The sequence below is a fragment of the Octopus sinensis genome, unplaced genomic scaffold (assembly GCF_006345805.1).
Source record: "Octopus sinensis unplaced genomic scaffold, ASM634580v1 Contig15854, whole genome shotgun sequence".
NCBI lineage: Eukaryota > Metazoa > Mollusca > Cephalopoda > Octopoda > Octopodidae > Octopus > Octopus sinensis.
Window position 1 is genome coordinate 1 of NW_021833956.1, and position 16,745 is coordinate 16,745.

The 16,745-nt window shown below is 34.6% G+C and overlaps 2 protein-coding genes across 2 annotated transcripts; both read left to right on the plus strand.

Moving 5' to 3' along the window:
- The first annotated feature begins 6,699 nt into the window (after positions 1 to 6,699).
- LOC115230594 lies at positions 6,700 to 7,134 on the plus strand. The gene has a single exon (XM_029800734.1). The coding sequence runs from the start codon at positions 6,700 to 6,702 to the stop codon at positions 7,132 to 7,134; it is 435 nt and encodes a 144-aa protein (XP_029656594.1).
- A 1,487-nt stretch (positions 7,135 to 8,621) lies between these two features.
- On the plus strand, positions 8,622 to 9,884 carry LOC115230595 (dual specificity tyrosine-phosphorylation-regulated kinase 4-like). The gene is given in 3 exon segments (XM_029800735.1): positions 8,622 to 9,032; positions 9,035 to 9,198; positions 9,230 to 9,884. Coding segments are annotated over 3 exon segments (1,230 nt in total).
- Positions 9,885 to 16,745: the final 6,861 nt, after the last annotated feature.

The following is a 16,745-nucleotide window of genomic DNA, read 5'->3' on the forward strand; positions in this document are numbered from 1 at the left end:
TGAGGCGTCGTAGAGTGGTTGAGAACAGGAACTGAATTCCTGCGGGAAATGAACTTGGGGACCAACACTTTTTATTTTGGAGTCAATTTCTCTTTGGTACAGCCACTCTTCGGGGGTGGAGGAAGTCGAGGACACAACACCTCCGTAATCCTTGAAGAATCGAGTCGGAATTGATTTACAACGAATTAAAATGGAGAACAGTCCAACTGGCATGATCGTCAAAGATGCCAGAAATATTGATTTAAATTAAATAATATTTTTGGTTTTATTAATATTTATAAAATTATATTATTTAAATAGTCTCCCTTCAAAGATTTTATAATTAAAGACACCCCTGTAGTGTAATATATTTCCCGTAGTCTAATCAGGTATAGAGCTATGGCCACCATATAGGATGACCAACCTTCTGTTCAGAGGAGCCAGTAGCTATAAATACTGTCTCCATTCAAGACAGTGAGGCAGAATATACTGGTCGGGTCAATTAAAACGCTGTCGACTTGAGAGATCAATTCTACAATATAGATTAGAAGATATCTTCTGTTGTGAACTATATCCATACGTAATGATATCCTTGTACAACAATCGCATTCAGACTCATGACACTCCTGGACCAAATTGTGAATACTTGCACTAAAGTTATTACAGGTTTGAACTATTTCTGCCTCCATCGAGTTAATCTACATCACATTAATCCACAATCACTGTCTTTTAAATTACTAGCAGTATCCTTTTGACTCTTAAAATGTTCTAACGAGAGCCTATACGCGTCCTCTTCACGAGCTGTGTCTTTAGCAAACGTCTCTGTAGACTCGATAAAACCAGCAACTGTTGTTAACTGATGCTGCACCGTATATGATGTCAGCCGCAACTAGCATACGTATATTTTATCCGAATATGATTCACCTTACTTGTTTCGCCCATTTACTTTATAATTGTGCACTAAAAGTGCGTTCTCACTATCAAGACATCGATTTCTTAATATCATCGATGAAGATTGTGACGCTTAAAAATAAAAGTCGTCAAAAGCTTTTTTCAGAATTTGGTCTACCTTCAGATGTTGTTGTCACAAGATGGGGCAGCTGGCTTAATGCTGCAACATATTATTCAAAACATTGAACAAAATCCGAAGGATTGTTTTCTCGTTATCGAATAATGGAAAAATTGTTTTGAATGCAAAGAAGGCGATAGATTCTGATTCACTGGAGCGGAACCTAGCAAACATATCATTTTACAACTGTCTAAGCGAAGGAATAAAGAAATGTGAAGATACTTTTTATACTGTTAAAGATGCTATTCAATGTATTAATTCTATCGACTTTGGGGAAGATCCATGTGAGATTGCACAATATTTGAAAAAAAGAACAAATTCAATGCAATGGAATAGCATTCAAAAAGCTAATTTGAGAGATTTCCCTCCTGAATTATTCGTGTATTTATGGAAATGTCCGGGAACCACATTATCTGTTGAAAGAAGTTTCTCGATGCTAAATAAACTTTTAGCAAAAGGCAGAAACTTCAAGGATGAAAATATTAAACCTTATTTAATGTGTTATTTTAATAAATTTTAATTCTAAATGATGTATAAGTTCCAGTAGAACTGACGTAAGGTGAATGATTTATTAGCCATGTTTTTCTGGAAAGTACGTGGTTGTGGATAAAATCCCAGCCTCTTGGAAAATTTTATTTAAAATTTTGAATTTTTGACTATTTTAATTTAGATAACTAAAAGTCCAAGAAATTTAAAAATAAGGTTTGTTACTAAAAATCTGATTATTTATAAATTTTAGTCCCGATTTTTAGTTCCCGCCTCCGAAAAAGGGCCAAAAAATTGCTCAATTTATCTGGCCATAACGTCATATTTTCTAATTATAAGGTCAAAAAAGTCATATTTTTAAGGTCATATTTGAATCATTTTAAGGTCATATTTGTGGTTGCCCTACTTATCAGTAATGGATAATGCATTTTCTGAGGTAGTTTTAACAATGTTTTCTGAATTTTGTATTGGTTTAAATTGGTTTTTGTTCATGTACTTAAATAATTTAAAAAGTTATTTTTTAAATGTTGGTAAACCTAAACTTATTGGAAAATTTTTAGCGTGCTAGATTTGTTTCTTATAATGGCTTCTTGTAGAGGCTATGTCAAAGATTCTTCAAAGTATTGAATTTTAAAAGATGCTTTGAAAAATAAATTTCCGGAAGATTTTTCTAGGCAAGCAAAATATAGACTTGTAAAAAAGATTGAGAATTTTACAATAATCAATGAAAGGTACTCTAGATTTACGATTAATGCGCAGATTGTATCTCAAATATTCACACGGAGGAGTAAACAAGATTGAATATGAGTTTCGACAAAGATACTTCATTGTTAAAAATGACATAATCAGAAAAGTCATTCGAAATTGTGAAGCATGTAAATTTGCCTGTCCATTGAAAGTTTTAATTCTTTTTAATTTTTAATGTAGGTTGGTGATATAAATCATCATATTTTTGCTTCTTCTCCGAATGAAAAATTTCAGCTAGATTTTGTAGATCTAAAAACGTTTTCAGTCTTAAATAATAACTACAAATGGATTTTAACAGTCATCGATGTTTATTGTAGGTTATTAGTAGGTCTTTTAACAATTTATTTTTGTTAGACCACTTTTTCATAAATCTTCAAAAAAAGTATGCAACAACTTTAGATCACTTTTCTACTTATATGGACCTTGTCGGATCGGATCGATTCTGTGACGTTTGTGGCAGCAGAGCAGGCGCGAAGCCGTTGCTCCCAAGGGTCTGGACAGTACCAATGGAAAAACTGCAAAAAATAATTAATTTTAATCTTTTTTGTAAAAATACATTAATCTTTAATGATTAAAATAGGATGATTTGTTCAAGGTTAAATTGAAATTTTTCAGGGTAAAATGTAACCGGTTGCCCATACGTATCCAGCTGCCCATGTCACATATTAAGAATACCGAATCCAAATTAATAAATCAATTGAACTGGAAAAAATATCTTATGAGAATTTTTGTTCCAGCTTCCTTCTCTTTGTTATTGATCCGCCTCCTTCGCCCAAAAAAATTAAAACAATATTTTCTAGATTTTGCTTAAAATGAACAACAAGCATGTCTCAGACTACATGGTGAGGTCCTTTAAACCTTCTTACCAAAAAATTAAAAAAAATTTTCTAAAATATTTTCATGTCGCTTTTTTGGCTGCTGCTTCTCTGCGTATTGTTATCTATTTAATGCCTATTGTTACCTGTTAATGTTATACTAGATCAAAGTGTGAAAAAAAAAGAATGTAAAACACGAATGATTTTTAAAATATCAACTAATTGTTAGATTAATGGGACTAAAATAATCCCTTCCACGGGGAAAATTATCAGGCAAATCATTAAGAATACGAAATTTACTGTAATATCTATTGTTGTAATTCCGATATACTAAATATAGTCAAATAAAAATGTTTATACTCATAAGGGATATTATGACTGCAGCAAGAAGTGACATCACGATTGACAAAATGATTTTAGTTCGAGAAATGGGTGACTAATAATTACAAGAGTAGAATGTAAAATTTACAGAAATATGTGTGGTTTTAATTTCATGAATTAAATGATAAAATTCTTTATTTCCTTCTGGTAAAGTGAATTTCACAACAATCTTTATATTGCCAGTTTTATTTGTTAATATTTGCCCGATTTCTAAATTGCAAAATCAAATAAATACTATTGGTCGTTTCACTGCATGAATCCTCGATGCACAAATTGCAAGAACTGAAGTTATTTGATCTTGTATCAATAGAAAATTGGAGAACATTTTTGCGCATAATAAAACTAACTTTTTTGAGAATATACGAAAAATCTAAATATATAAAAGAATTCAAGCGACTACTAAATGAAATAGTTTCGTTTAAAATTTGTATTGTATATTTCGATGACAACGTCTTTATCTGGAACGATGCAACATTGTAAATTATATTTGGTCTTACAGACGTAATTCCAGTTTTATTAGTGAACTTTATTGTATAAAATTACTAAAATCACCAGGGTTATATGTTCTCTTGAGTTAATTTCTGGGTCATGTTTTCTATTAAAACCAAAAGAATATAGACTAAAATTTTTGTTCAACGTGTAATTCACATATGGAACTTCTAAATAATGTTAAATATTTTTTATAAGTAACCTTGATACCACAATTTAATTTGTAAAGTGTTAGAGCAATTAATTACAAGGTTATTTGTTTGATTTTGGATAATTTGAGTTAAATCTCACAAATTAAAAAAATATATACTTTTCGATTTACACTCATTTTGAATTGTATTTGGAATTATAGAGAGGTTTGATAAAAATATTGCTTCCTTTCGAGAAATGTTAAAACTATATATCTGAGAAGCAAGAGTTGCAAAAAAGCACAACACTGGCAGAAACATCAAACTACGTTATTAAATGACTATTATATATTGTGACATTTTGAAAACCGATATATTGACAGGATTGAATTCGGCGATATATTATATTACGAAAGATAATCATCCTAATGATATCAATAGCATTTCTGATATTCTATATGCTGCTCAATGTGCATATTTATTTCTAACCATGAGAGACAGAGCACATGGGTAGAAAATATTGAAAAGAAAATTTCAAAATTATCTGCAGAATTGGAAATCGTTAATTCTCATTCCAATCAAACACTACCTCCATCTGAAAAGCAAAAGGTAATGGATGTTCTCTGCCGCTATGGGTATAAGAAAACTAAGAAAGGTGAGCTGTCAAGGATTCAGATATTATTGCAAGACCTGATTAAGATTAACAATAAGAAAATAGAAGTTCATAATTCAAGGAAGCAATTTCGTAAGGATAATCAGTGCTTTGAATTAAATCGAAAAAGATTCTATCGAGACTTAACAATGAAAGAGGAAGTGACGCTGTATGGATTTGATGATGAAGAATGTGTCTCTTTTTGGCAAAAAGTCTGGAGCGAGAGAAATGAGAGGCCTCAATATTATGACGTTGTTGGAAAACAAACTACTTGTGCTGAACATATGCTTCCAGAGTTTACGGAAGAGTTTTTTGGAAATGTTATTAAGTATCTTCCTAACTGGAAGGCATGTGGGTGTGATGGGATATATAACTTTTTCATTAAGAAAATGGAGTCATTACATGGATTTCTGTGTCACGAGATAACCCGAATAATTAATAGAGAGTACATGCCTGAAAGTTGGTTTTACACTGGAATAACATATTTGATTCCTAAAAAAGATGATTGTGAGACCCCAAAGGACTTACGTCCTATAACGTGTATGCCGACATTGTATAAACTTGTCACCAAATGTGTTAATGTAAAACTGGCTGATTTTGTCGAGGCATTTGGCCTAATTTCAGACAACCAATTTGGAACGAGGAAGTATTGTCAAGGCGCCAAGGAGCAAGCTCTCATTAACCAATGTTTGAACAAGGAGTACAGGAATGGCCTTTATTCTGCTTGGGTCGATGTGAAGAAAGCATATGACTCAGTTGATCATGATTTTTTGTTTCACGTTTTGGATTGTTCTGGAATCGCGCTTTGGATCGTAAACTTTGTGAAGAGCGTAGTTAAGAAGTGGGCAGTAAAGCTGCATATGGAAGGTAGAAGAATTGGATCAGTGAAGTTAAACCGAGGAATTTTACAGGGAGACTCATTGTCTCCTTTACTATTTGTTATGGTATTGGATCCTCTAAGCAGGATCCTTAATTCCGTGTTTCCAAAACTTGAAATTAACCAGGAAGATCCCAATATGTTAACATATTCTACTAATCATTTGCTATTTATTGACGATCTAAAAATATTTCCTCTCAAACAAGACACTTTACTCAAAATGATGGAAGCTGTTAACGGATTTTTTAAAATTCTTGGTTTGGAGATGAATTCAGAAAAATCAGCGTCTAATTTGGAATCATTATCATGTTGTAAGACTACTGACGGAATCAATGGATATCGGTATTTGTTGAAGATGGTGGAAGCAATGTTCTTAAGAATAGAGTTATGGACTCTATCTTTGAGAATGTTAAGAAGAGGATAACTATGCTATCGAAAACAAAACTCAACTCTGTGAATCTGTTTCGTGCTATAAATGAATATGTCACTATATAATTATTATATTGGGCTAATCAATATTGAACCTTCTGAATTTGATGATATTGACAGACAAATACGGCAATTACTTACGTCGCTCAGATTACATCTCAAACCTGCAAATAAAGAGAGACTGTATTTAAACCGGAAGGCTCTTGGAAGAGGGCTTTCATCAGTTACTTTCAAATGCTCTTCAAGTTCCTTACGAGCCTGGAAAATATGTCAACTATATGCTTACGGAGGGCGGGGATTCTGCGTGTAATTAAAATGAATAAATGGCATTTGGCTATGATAGCAGGATTTCTATCCTCCAAATATGCAATTATTTATAAGAAGAGTATTACTATGGAGTCTCTAAAGTCCAGTCAGATACAATATTTACAAAAGAAAATTAGTTCTAAAGCACTAAATTCTGTGCTTTTCAAATGTATGGATGAACCTAATGTTGATTTACTTGCACCTCAGAATGGCTATCTAATGGAAATAATGGGCCACGAAGCGAAGCATTGTATTGTCTTTTGCAAGATCGAAACTTGTTCTTTGCATCCGCTGACTCATTATGCAATCATTGTAAGAAAAGCAAGAAAACTGTTGACCACATGGCTACTCAGTGTGGTAAAATGCTCAACAGTGATTATCTCCGGAGACACAACGAAGTTGTGAAGTGTATTCACCTTAACTTGTGCCGAATGTATGGACTCAAAAAAGCAAGACGATTGAAGGGACATTCTGTTCAGTCAACACTGTCGACGGGAAAAGTTGAAATCAGGGTTGATTCGACAATCCTCACCGAAACAAAAGTAGAATACAACAAGCCAGATATCTTTGTCCACGACAAAGTCAGAAACGAAATAAATCTAATTGAAGTGGGTATTACTTCACAGGATCGCCTCAAGCAAGTGGAGGTTGAAAAGTGTCACAAGTATGACCTATTGGCAAGTGAGCTTTCGCTTCTGTATAGCTGTCAAGTAAAAATAATTCCTGTGGTTATGACATGGGTGGAGTTGTCTCGAAATGCTTCAAAAATTATATGAAGAAACTATCTATTGAAGCAGGAACGAGGACATACATCCAATTCGTTGTACTGAAAAGAACGCTCGAGAGTATGATGATCGAACACAAGCACGGAATTAAAATATCTGGTGAAGAATACGCTTCTGCTTCCAACCGGTATGTGGAGATGGCATGCAAAAATGAAGACGACCCAATGAATGCTACAAAAGATGCAATGGTTGAATCAGATGTGGTAGTGGGGAGTAAGAGGCAGCTGGAAGTAGACTCTTCTTTCAAGAGAAGGAGAGTGGATATCAGCGAGCTGGAGTGAGATCTGCTTAGTTTCTGATTAACTATTAATTTATTATTGGTTCAAAATAAATCAGATTTTAAATAAAAATACATTAATCTTTAATGATTAAAATAGGATGATTTGTTCAAGGTTAAATTGAAATTTTTCATGGTAAAATGTAACCGGTCGTGATCATCCAAACCTGGATAAAAAGTTTATCACAAAGTTAATTCGGTTTTACACCAACTGTTCAGTGGGGCACAGAATCAGGCGTAAATTGATTCTGTCTAATCCATCTTTTACTTTCGTTTCCTGTAAGCACGGATACGTTGTACGGTCCAAAATAAATTTATTTTTATTATTCGACTTTAATCATTTAACAAGGCAATATGAAAGATTCCCAAGAAAACCACGAAAACAATATTAATAGAAAAATATTTAAAATTAATATTATTTAAATTACTTTTTAGCTACAAAATAGTCGTGGACAGAATTTTTTGTGTTTTTGAATATTATACTTTTATCAATATCATTGCTCTCGGAGTCTGATCTCAGAGTGGCGACCCTAGAATGGAATATATTCGGAACACAATTCGTCTTCGTTGGGAAAACACATGGGTTCCACTCCCTTGGTGTCCACCTCGGACAAACGACTGCATAATCGCTCGTACTTGTTTATTACAGATTTGTAATATTCGTCACTTGCAGAGATGAGGCAGTATTTCTTCATTTTTTTAATTTGACCGTTCGAAATAAACTTGTTTTTTAAAAATGATTAAAAATTACTCTCGGAAATGATACAAATCGAGGGATCATTACTTTACCCCCACGTCGACCTAAATTATTAAAATTAATTATTATTTAATGATTAAAATTCACATAATTAATTCAACCAACATATTAATGTAACGAATTTATTAGAATATATAACCAAAAGAATAACTCTAATAAAAATAATACACAAAGGTCAACAATGGTATAAATCCTACTTACAAGAACAAAGGGGAATTGTGACATTGAATCGATTGTCAGCATTTTAAGCCATCAAAGCAAGCTGATCGATAGGGTAATATATATTTATTCTAATTATTATGTGCTGTTATTTCGGATTATATTGATAGTCTCCCTTTTTATGGATAAACATAACTGGTTGAATCATAACAAAATCCTTCCGACAGAACCGTTCTCCCCGAGATTAAACAACGTGTGGACAGGACTCAAAAAACAAACCGAAAAATGTCTCTCCAAGGCAGAGTCAGCAACACACCAATGCCGAGCAGGGCCCAACTCCCAATGAGCGGGGAAGGTCTGGAAATAATATTTAAAGTAGACTGCTTGCTCCATTTTGGAAACAAGTTGACCACATTCGAGCAGTCGGAAATACTCAAATACAAACAAATTTGGTATTTTGGGTCAAATGCGAGCAAACGGGAAACAAACGAGTTCAAAAACAACAACGGATTTGACAACGAGCAGGGATTTTACATAAAAGTATTCCGTCCCCACCAACAGACCATCAACGACCACCTCCACTACCGATTCCAAGTCATCGAGGAATTAGGAAAAGGGTCCTTCGGGCAGGTCCTCAAATGCCACGACCACAAATTAGACCGCACAGTGGCAGTTAAACTTATTCGCAACAAACGAAGGTCAGTTTTCCTGACGAGGGTAGATTCCACCAACAGGCGTTGATGGAGGTGGAAATGTTGGACAAAATCCTGCGAAAGGATACCAAAAATTTGTACAATGTTGTCCACATGAACGAGTATTTTTACTTTCGTAATCATTTGTGCATTTGTTTTGAACTTTTGGGGTTTTGGGGAGTTTTTAGTGTTTAGAACAAGTTTATACGAAGCTTTGAAAAGAAATAACTTTGGAGGGATGAGTTTGGGCACAATTCGGAAACTGAACTACCACATTCTCCAAAGCCTGGTCTTGCTCTACAAGGAGAAAATCATCCACTGTGACCTCAAACCCGTATCCCCCTTACTCAACCCACAGGAGAACATTCTACTACTCAAAAACAGCCAAAGCAAATGCAAAATAATTGACTTTGGGTCAAGTTGTCACGAGGATAAACGATGTTGGTCAGTCCTGTTGATATTAGTGTTTTCCTACATCCAGTCCCGGTTCTACCGAGCCCCGGAAGTGATCCTGGGGATTCCGTATTCCACGTTGATTGACATGTGGAGTCTCGGGTGCATCCTTGCGGAATTGTACACGGGGAATCCACTCTTCCCTGGGGAGAACGAGCACGAACAATTGTCTTACATAATTCAGATTCTCGACTACCCGCCCACTCACATGATTGCCAATTCTTCCAGGAAAAGCTATTTTTTTGGTCAAATATACAAAATGAGTTTAGATTCAAATAACAAACTGACTGTCACCTCCAAGTGCAGAAGAAAGTCCAAACCCGCCTCCAAATCTCTCGCGTCTGCTGTCGGCTCAAACGACACGATTTTTGTCGATTTTATAGCCAAATGTCTCGAGTTGTGATGACGTTATTCATCAATTTAGGTGGGATCCAGCACGGAGGATGACCCCCTGCAGTGCCCTCAAACACAAATGGATGAGGTCGTTGGTGAGGAAGTACGAGAGGGAGGAGATGAGTGCTAAAATTGAGAGTTTGAGGGGGTTTTGATTGTAGGGACGACGAATGAGGCAAAGGAGAGTTCAAAAAATTTTGTTTTCTCTTCGAAAATGAAGGAAAATGTGTTTCCTCATCAAAAATGTGATTTGATTTTTAATGGTTAACCATCCATTTTTACATCTCAGCAAAAAATGGAGGGAAAGACAGACTGCCTTTTTTAAACAAATTTTCCATATATAAATAATTTTCTTTTATATAAAATATATTAATTTAATTCATTTCTGGTTTTTTAATATACCAATTATTTTTAATTCTTTTAATAATATAATTGGCCTTACTAATCTCGTAATAAATAAAATATTCAAAAAATGGAGTCAGGTGGTGCTCCTGTTGATAACAAAATAAGAAAAGTAAAAATAAACAAAAATCCCAACGTTGATATCCTTAAATGGCTTAAAGAACTACAAGACCAATCCTCCAAAGATGGACTCATGTCAAAGTTTATATACAGAAAAGTACTAACCTAACATCTATTCCAATAGGCCGCAGCCTCCCTAAGGAAATTCCCTATCCGAATCAAATCAGGCAACGATTGTAAAATCCTGGAGGGTTTCGGACCTAAATTGTGTGCAATGGTCGACCAAAGACTGGCACAGACAAATCCTGAGACAACAAGGACTACAAATCCTTGCAAACCAACTCGCCCAGTGTCGTCATATTCTGAGGGATCTGCCGGTTATGGCTTAATAATGGCTTTAACTGAGGTTTTTTTCTTTCTGTCAATATAGAACAACGAGAATGATCGAGCAACTAAGGCTGTTCTTATTCAAAGATCGAAAAAGTACATCACCCACGTCGACAACATTGGTATATTTATTTATTTAAATAATAGACGACTCAGAAATATGGAAATCTATGAAAAATTTACTAAAATTAAAAGTCGTCGGGAAAAAAACAGCAACTGAGTGAAAATATATCATTTTGTATATTTAAGGTACTGCCTGACACCAGAAGGGACCAGACTGTGGTCAACCATCAGCGCGGAAATAGATTTGGCGGGCTCGGGGGCTCAGTCGAGTGAGTTGACAGGAGGGGAGAGGACGGTAGTGCATCCGAGTGAGGGAGGGCGGATTGTGCTGTACGTGGATAATTGTGAGTTCTGTGGGAATCGGAATGAACAGCTCTTCCGGGAGTTGGCCAGTATTGACTACTGTGTCACCAAACTGGTTGTGGGGGATTATTTGTGGGTGTATTCAAGGCATTCTGAGCACCCTGTGTGTCCACGTGAGTAATTAATTAATTTGTTTATTTATTTAAATATTGTTTAAATATATATTTAAATATATAATAGATGATGACGATGTGGTGCTTGATTTTATTGTGGAGAGGAAACGAATTGACGACCTTGCCTCGTCTATAATTGACGGACGTCTCCACGAGCAGAAGGTATTGGACAGGCCTAAATGACAGCATCGCCTCAAAACGACAGGAATTAGGAATATAATGTATGTGGTCGAGGATGGTAGAAAAGGGGCACTCTACTGCTCACTCAACTCATCCTCTCTCCAACAGGCCATATGTAACATACAAGTATATTCCCTCTCTATTTGTTGATCATCGACCAAATTCGTGTTTATCGCACATTCAACTCAGTTTCCACTGCCAGGTTGCTCAAGACTGTCCACAATCACCTGAGCAGTCAATTTAGGGTATTCCCATCCCACATTGCAGGGAGTCGACATCCACGTGAAGCCGATTGAACAAGTATTGGAAAAGCGCGGGAAAGAAGATGCAATATTCTATTCATTTTCAGATTTTTCCCGCCGTTTTGGGAAATCGATAGTACTGGTATTGGTATATTGGAGGACATATCCGGGTCTGCAATGCTGACGATGGTGTTGTGTCAGGTGGAAGGAATGTCGGTCATGAAGAGTTCCTCGATCGCCACGAAGTATGGCAGTCTGGGGAGGTTGATTGAGGCATATCGGTCTTGTCCAGATGATGACACTCGACTGTCCATGTTGGCTAATATTTCCGATGGGAGACGGTTTTATCAACTTGTGATTGTGTAGAAGAGTTGGGCCTGTTATTAGTAAGCGAGTCCATCATTTTTTGTGGAGTAAAACCTGGTGATTGACTTTTCAGTAATAAAATCATTTTATATTTGAAAGTGATAGTTATGTATTTTTACTCATTGCAGTATTGCGGGCACTTTTTTAGATGGGTTATTTGTCATTTTGTATTTTTATTTCACTGTGTTTTAAGTAGTTAATAATGGAGTCATCAATGATGATTCTTATCAAAATCCGATATACAACATTTAAAAGAAGATGAAACTGTTAAAAAATAATACTAAATAATGTCTTTTTCGAACATGATTAAACATTCTAAATTAATTTTTCACTAACTCTGTTCTGATAGGTTCTTCGCGTATTCTTAATAATTTTTTCAATATTGACCAACTAAATGTTTATTTGTGAAGGAGATTGGTAGGATTGTCTGGTTTTACTTTTTATGGTCTACGTCGTCTTTTGCTGAATTAGGATTTACATCACAGAAATTTCCTGAAAAGTATTTTTAGAGTTGCTCATGGTTTATTATGTGTTTTAAAAAAGACATAACTAAGATCATCCATGGTTAAGACTTCATCCACATTCTTTTAAAACTAAAAATCTCTTCTACCAAAAACTATTTTTTCTATCACGTATTCTCAGATCATTCTGTATTAGTTTTGTACGACAGAGTGTAATATCGTCTGAGTTCATACAATATTTGCAGACGACCAACAAGATGCGTTACTAGTTTTATCTATTTAGATGAGGTTTATATCAAATTAAAGGTCTTTTTCGAATCTTTTACCAAACAAAATGAACCTAAAAAATCGTCAGAATCCGATTCTTATTTATTTGACTATAAATGTTATTATTCTTGTTCCTAAGTTTCGATTTTCAGAAAGCAAGGAAATATTTACAACCGTCTGGAAATGTCGCAAATGTGTTTTATCTCTAGATCTTACATTCTATATTTATTTTTCAGCCACTCTAATTTTTTTAATATTAGAATTGAAATTACTGCAGCTCTCAGCATTAGACTTGCCATAAAATTCCATTCATTAAACTATTCTGTTACAAACTGAGTTTGAAGTTTATTCTCAGAAAATGTCCAAAATTTACTTCAGTCTTCTTAATAAAAACTAAAGGATTATAAAATGAGCACTAAGCTTTCATAGGCTTTATTTTATAATTATTTTTGATAAAAAAATACACTTGATGATAAATCTAAACTTAACTTTATTCAATAAATGTAGTTCTGTTGGCAAAAGTCTATGATGCTGTCCCAATTTGTATAATTCCACATTTAATTTGTGTTAATAAATTTTTTTCATTGTTATAAAGAAAAGTTTTTGGAATTATTAAATAAAATGCAAGTCAATTATCAAATTTATGGAAATGGAATGTTATTCTCTTTATAAAGAATAAAACAAACTAAAGTTGGATTTTTAGACTTTACTTGAAAGTTCTACACAAAGGAAAAACTGCAATTAACTCAAACTATATCGGGTTTGTAAATGAGCATTCGCTTTCAAGTTTCTAAACTTGATTAACAACGAAGGTGAATTTATTCTTCGCAAATATTCTTCGCTAAAAATCAACTAGCTAACTATAGTAGATTTGGATGTGTCTCACATTTTTTGATTTCAAAACTTGAGCGAATAGGTCAGCTAAGGTTAGAAGAATTAATTTTTGTATATAATTAAAAATGATATTTATTAGACGTAATAATATGGCAAATAAATTATAATTCCAGTTGCATGGCGTACGCTGTTTGTGTGCTCTCAAACCCTGATTTAAATATTCAAGGAGTTATCAAATTTTCCCAAGCAGTATAAACTAAAATAACTAAAACAGTCCGCTTCGGAGACCACTCACATTTTCGGAAAAATCACCACTCTCAACGGAAAAGTCGCAGACGGACAACACGGGTTTCATATCCACGAATTTGGCGACCTTACAAACGGTACATTCATTCCCCAAAACTGGCAGGGTGTACGTCCGCGGGTAGTCACTACAACCCCTTCGGAAAAGTGCACGGAGATATAACTGACGAAGAGAGGTACCCGTTCTCTGTTGATCAGACATGTCGGTGATTTGGGCAATTTGTTATTTTCTGATGGAGTGGCGAATTTGGATGTACGTGATGCGCAGATTCAGTTGATTGGACCCCACTCTGTGATTGGGAGGACACTCGTGGTATGTGGGAGGGATGTATTTGTAGTTGCACGAGTGGGCCGACGACCTTAACAGGGGCAAACATGAGTTGAGTCCAACCACAGGGAATAGTGGTCCTCGAATTGCCTGTGGAATTATCGGTATTGCTGCGCCTTTCTAAGTTCTCGAAATTTATTGGTTAGGGATTTTTTGGCTTAAAAATTTGTTGTCTGTTGATTTCAATTTTTTTTAGTTAAGGTTAGGTCAGAAGGGTTGATAAAGTAATCTGTGTTCTTCTCTGGAAAGTGATCGCGGGTAAGAAGGATGGTGGTGTTCTATTGTGGGATTATTAGGATTGTCCATTCATAAGATGGGACTGTATAATTCCGATATAGTATGTCGCGCCCCACTCCTGCGACCTTCATTGTTGACAGGGTGACCTACATAGTTTGAACCTAATTATTGACAAAAGATAATTGCTAAAAATTTAAAAACTTAACATTTTTTAACTCTATTCATAGTAACTATTTTGGTTTCATTTTTTAATTATATCTAAATGTTAGGAAATACAACTAACCATTAGTCTGTTATTTTTATTTATTTTTTATTTTATTTAAGACCACGGTGAAAACCTCATTAATTTATCAAAGAGTTTTTTTTGGTGATATTTTTTTGGTAAAAAGTTTTTTAAAAATATTGTGTAATTGTTTTTTACAATTACAAAGTCGTTTAATAAGAGGAGTTAAACTTGAGAGTTGGACTTTCATGTCAACCAACGCATCTAATTGATTCCTGTATTTTGCTTTGGTCGCAGTGTATAACGAAAACGAAAATGATAAATATGTCGTCGAAAATGGTAAGAGCGCATGGACAGCCTGGTCTGACAATGAAGGATACTGATTTTGTATTTTACTCCAAAAACTAAACAATGATTCAGTTTAAAATCTAAAAATTATTTAACTTTTTTTAACACTTATTTCAATTCGTGATCTGTTAATATTTAAAGAATTTGTTGATATTCAGCGAAAAATTTTTTTTGATTTATTGACTATTATGTAAGGAGCTCAATAAACGACTTTTTAATAGTAAAAAACAATTACACAATATTTTTAAAAAACTTTTTACCAAAAAAATATCACCAAAAAAAACTCTTCGATCATTATTCACTTTTTTGTCTGGAAAATGTTTTTTTATATTCACTTTTAATTGCTCCAAATGATCTACTAGTTCACAAAAATTCCTCGTTCAACGTAGTGGACTCAATATATTCGTGTTTGTGTTGAAAACACTCGAAGTTATTTTCTTTAACACATAATATCAAATATTGTATTTTTTAGTGACAGAGCCATAATTTTATCTTTTACGTGCCTCCAGAGTAATCATCGGCCGTCATGAAGTGGCACTCGCTTGGTCTTGAAATTCCGGACCTCCCGCAAATGCAATTTGCTTGGAAAGAAATTCGCCTTCAATCGCGTATTAAGTCATTCCGCGCATCCCTTGATCAACATCGTTTGGCCTGCTTCGAGACGGCCCGTCGTCCCTCCTGGAATGCACGTGTGTAGACTCATTCTCGCCCAAGAACCTGCTGATGTCCACATACGCCCCTGAATCAATCGCCACTACTGCCGAATGTAAAAATATGCGAAAGTACTCTTCACTTGCGGAGAAGTACCAATTCTTTCCATTCTCAGTTGAGAAATCTGGTTCTTTGTTCGGAAAGGCAATCAGCTTTGTTCAGTAGATCGGGTCTCGGATTTCGACACTCACAGGTTACGCCCGCGAATTGAGATGGTTTTTTGAGTGGATAGGTAAATTTTTGGACACAAATGCAGAATACAGTGATTGGTAAAATATTTTCAAGCTATTTCTTTAATACGAAAAACTGCTCCAGAAAATTTTCCAGTGATTGATTTTTCTTCATCGGTACAAACATCAATACAGTTTCGTAAAAATCGTAAATAGCCCTTACGCGAATGTAAACATGTTGACATGTCTCCCATCTCGCTCAGGCAGTCCACGCTTTTTTATAGAAAGAACAAGACAGAAAGAGAACATGTTACCAATGAACTAACTAATCCAAACAGAGTCGTGTGTCTCTTCTGGTCAATCTTGTCTCCCCCATTTTTGTTGTGTGACCGATTAAGACATCCGGTTCCGCAGTGATAACGCTGATACAGTTTATCTAGGAAATATTTGTTTCATTAAAATAATTATTGATACAATTGAATATTTGTTATTTATTTTCATTTGATTTAATAAATAATAAATAAATAAAATTAATCGACTCACAAAGAAAAAAATCTTCGATAGATTCATTGCAGAAATAACAAATAAAAATCATTAATATGGGTAAACCATCCATGCAGACTAAAAGCAGATTTTTCATTCGTGTTATTAACTGTTGTTCGAGTTCTGCTTTCATATCATGTATTCTCCTACTAATCGTGTTATTGGAAAATGAAATTAGTTCAATCTTTTTAGAATCATCATCACCGAAAAATATTGAAGAATCTTTTCTACGCATGGTTTGATCAGTATTTAGCCAATCGAATGTGCTTC

Excerpts from the sequence above, each read along its gene's own strand:
- LOC115230594 (XM_029800734.1), top strand. The coding sequence starts at position 6,700 with ATGGCTACTCAGTGTGGTAAAATGCTCAACAGTGATTATCTCCGGAGA.